The sequence below is a fragment of the Acinonyx jubatus genome, chromosome B3 (assembly GCF_027475565.1).
Source record: "Acinonyx jubatus isolate Ajub_Pintada_27869175 chromosome B3, VMU_Ajub_asm_v1.0, whole genome shotgun sequence".
Lineage (NCBI taxonomy): Eukaryota > Metazoa > Chordata > Mammalia > Carnivora > Felidae > Acinonyx > Acinonyx jubatus.
In genome coordinates this window covers 106,683,299-106,686,488 of record NC_069386.1, presented here as the reverse complement: position 1 = coordinate 106,686,488, position 3,190 = coordinate 106,683,299, and the positions used below count along the sequence as shown (strand labels likewise).

The 3,190-nt window shown below is 39.5% G+C and overlaps 1 protein-coding gene across 1 annotated transcript; it reads right to left on the bottom strand.

The window, feature by feature from the left end:
• Nucleotides 1-2,286: 2,286 nt before the first annotated feature.
• LOC128316216 (small nuclear ribonucleoprotein F) lies at nucleotides 2,287-2,550 on the bottom strand. Its single transcript, XM_053225145.1, has one exon. The coding sequence runs from the start codon at nucleotides 2,506-2,508 to the stop codon at nucleotides 2,344-2,346; it is 165 nt and encodes a 54-aa protein (XP_053081120.1). The 5' UTR covers nucleotides 2,509-2,550; the 3' UTR covers nucleotides 2,287-2,343.
• Nucleotides 2,551-3,190: the final 640 nt, after the last annotated feature.

Genomic DNA, 3,190 nt, shown 5'->3' with positions numbered 1-3,190 from the left:
GAATTTAAGATCCTGCATCTAAAGTTCTAAGAGAATCATGCCATTATAAATAGGGTCAATTATATACCTAAGCAGAAAGATTAGTTCAATTTCCAGAGTGGATAAACTTCAGACTTTTATTCTCCCAATAATCAAGCTAGTACTCTAGATCAGATCTACTTTAGGATGTAGATAAGAGGTAGCTAAACTGTAGTTCTAAAACCCTAACCCTTATCTCTTAGCCTCACTCTGCATAGGAAATTTTCCAATCGTATTTCTAATATTAGAATCATACCGTTGTTATTTAATGTAATATCCTATGCTTATCTACCTTTTGCACTACTGTATTGTCTTGAAATTTTCAGAATTCCTGTTTCTCTGACTCCCTCCCTTCCTCTCTCGATTAAGCTCCCAAAGGCAAACACAATGTGTTCTTCTCACCTCCCAAGGCCTATAGCAATGCCTGGGATATAGTGAACGCTCAATTGATGTGTGTGGACAAACCCATTCAATGTGTGAGTGAAAGAATTAATAGCATACTCAAGAGCATATTCACTAAACATGTCAACTCCCTTTTACCTTTTTTCTATGTGTGTGCATTTGCAACTACTGCCAATTCGTTTCAAACATACAGGGTGAAACAATGTAGATAATAGTAAAGGTGAAGTATTGTCCATGTAGACTTGGCTGGGATCTCAACAGAGCTTCTCCTTGGAACACGTCTCTAAAATCTAAAGTGAGGGCACCTGGGTGACTCAGTCAGTTAAGCATCCAACTCTTAATTTCGGCTCAGGTCATGATCTCACATTTGGTGAGATTGATCCCGCGATGAGCTCTATGGTGACAGCTTGGGATATTATCTCTCCTCTGCCCCTCCCCAACTAGTACTCTCTTACATGTGCTCTCTCTCTCTCTCTCTCTCTCTCTCAAAATAAATAAACTTTAAAAATCCAAAGTGAAGAGGGCAGGGCATGGACTGAATTGCATCCCAACAAAAATTAATATCTTCATCCAAACCTCCAGTATTTTAGAATGTAATTGTATCTGGAGGTAGGGTCTTTAAAGAGGCAATTAAGTTAAAATGAGGTGATCAGAGTAAGCCCTAATCCCATATGGCTACTGTCTTTACAAGAGGAAATTTGGATACACATAATAGGCAGAGTTAAGACTGTGTGAAGACAGCCATATACAAGCCAAGGAGAAAAGCCTCAGAAGGAACCAAACTGACACCTTGGACTTCTGGCTTTCAAAATTGTAAATAAATTTGTTTTCCTTCCCTTCCCCTAATGTTCATCTGTTGAGTTTCTCAAATTCTACATGAGTGATTTCATGAGATATCTAACTTATTTTGCTTAGCATAATACGTTCCAGTTCCATCCATGTTGTTGCAAATGGCAAGATCTCAATTTTCATCACTGAGTGGTATTCCATTGTGTGTGTGTGTGTGTGTGTGTATACACATATACATACATATATATATACACACACACTATATCATATTTATCCATTATATACACTACATACACATATACATACATATATATATACACACACTATATCATCTTTATCCATTCATCAGTCGATGGACATTTGGGCTCTTTCCATAATTTGGCTATTGTTGATAGTGGTACTATAAACATTGGGAGGCAAACCATAAGAGACTTTCAAATACAGAGATCAAACTGAGGGTTGCTGGGGAGTGGGGCGGGGAAGGTTCGGGGGGTGGGGGCTGCGTTAAATAAGTGACAGACATTAAGGAGAGCACTTTTCAGGGTGAGCTCTGGGTGTCCTATGTAAGAGATGAATCACTGGGTTCTACTCCTGAAGCAAAAACTACACTGTATGTTAACTAACTTGAAAAAAAATTCTGTCATGTAAGCTACCCAGTCTGCACTGCTTTTTTATGGCAGCCCAAGCAAATTAATAAGCAGGGCATGGGCTGCTTTAGAAGGCATAGGTGCTTCATAAAGTGAGGCATTTTTCATAGAAGATATGAAGGAAACTATCATGGTTGTCTATAATATGCCTGGGTGCAGTGCTGGGTTGTTCATGAGAATTATCCTTTTAGCTACTCACAAAACCATATAAGGTCATCTTATTAACCCAGTTTTTAAAATAAGTGAGTTCAACAGATTGAGAGGCTTTCTAAGGATATTTGGCTGATTTACTTCAGAAACAGTTTCAATAATGCCTAGGTGACTTCAAAGTCCATATTCTTTTTTTTTTAAACATGTTTATTGTCTGGACATACATATAAATTCACCACATAAGATGCTATTCTCACATCTCCCCATCTTCTTCCTCTTCAACACCCCTGAATTAAAGAACATTACACCTTATTAAAACTTCACCCAAATGACCAGACTATGCTCCATCTGTATATTCTTCTGTGTTTGCAAGCTGCATGTTCATATAGCCATCTGCAGATACCAGATAGCTTTTGTACTCCATTCCCCACTTGAGTTTCACCATCACTGGCTTTCCTGTTAATCCATTCAGGAAAGATTTGGGATTGAGGGGCAAATTCATCTCGACTACAAGCAAATGCTGCAGGACACTCAGCACCGACCCAGCTGTTGCCCATCCTTCCTGACTGGAGTAGCTATGCCTGAGTGCAAATCGCAGCGCTTCCAGGGTGAAGATAAATGTCCATATTCTTTTTTGAACAAAGTCTATGTTCTTTACAACTCCTCCAGAATAAAAGGGCTCTGATGGCTGAAGGTCTGGGACAAAGATGCTCCTAGGTCCACAGGCAGGAGAACATCCCCACGCACAATCTGGAGGTAGACTGGAGGTAGCTGATATTTTTTAAATCACATCTCTACAATTATAGTATGTGCCAGAATAGAAGATGCAAGTTTTCACACACAAAAAATAGAAAACATAAAGAAAAACAGAGAAGGTGGAGGAGGGAGAGATGGAAAAATCCAAAAGTAACTTTGCATCAATTGAAGGTAAAAAACCTAGAACCAAAGCACCCAAGATTCAGCGTCTTGTTACTCCATGTGTCCTCCAAAACAAACGTCGGCATACTGCTTGGAAGAAGCAGTGCACTAAGAAAAGTAAGGAAGAGGCTGCAGAATATACTAAACCTGTGGCCAACAGACTGAAGGAGGCCAAAGAAAAACGCCAGGAACAGATTGCCAAGAGACAGACGCTGTCTTCTCTGAGAGCTTCTGAGTTCAGACAGAAAGGAGATTTTTCTAAGAGT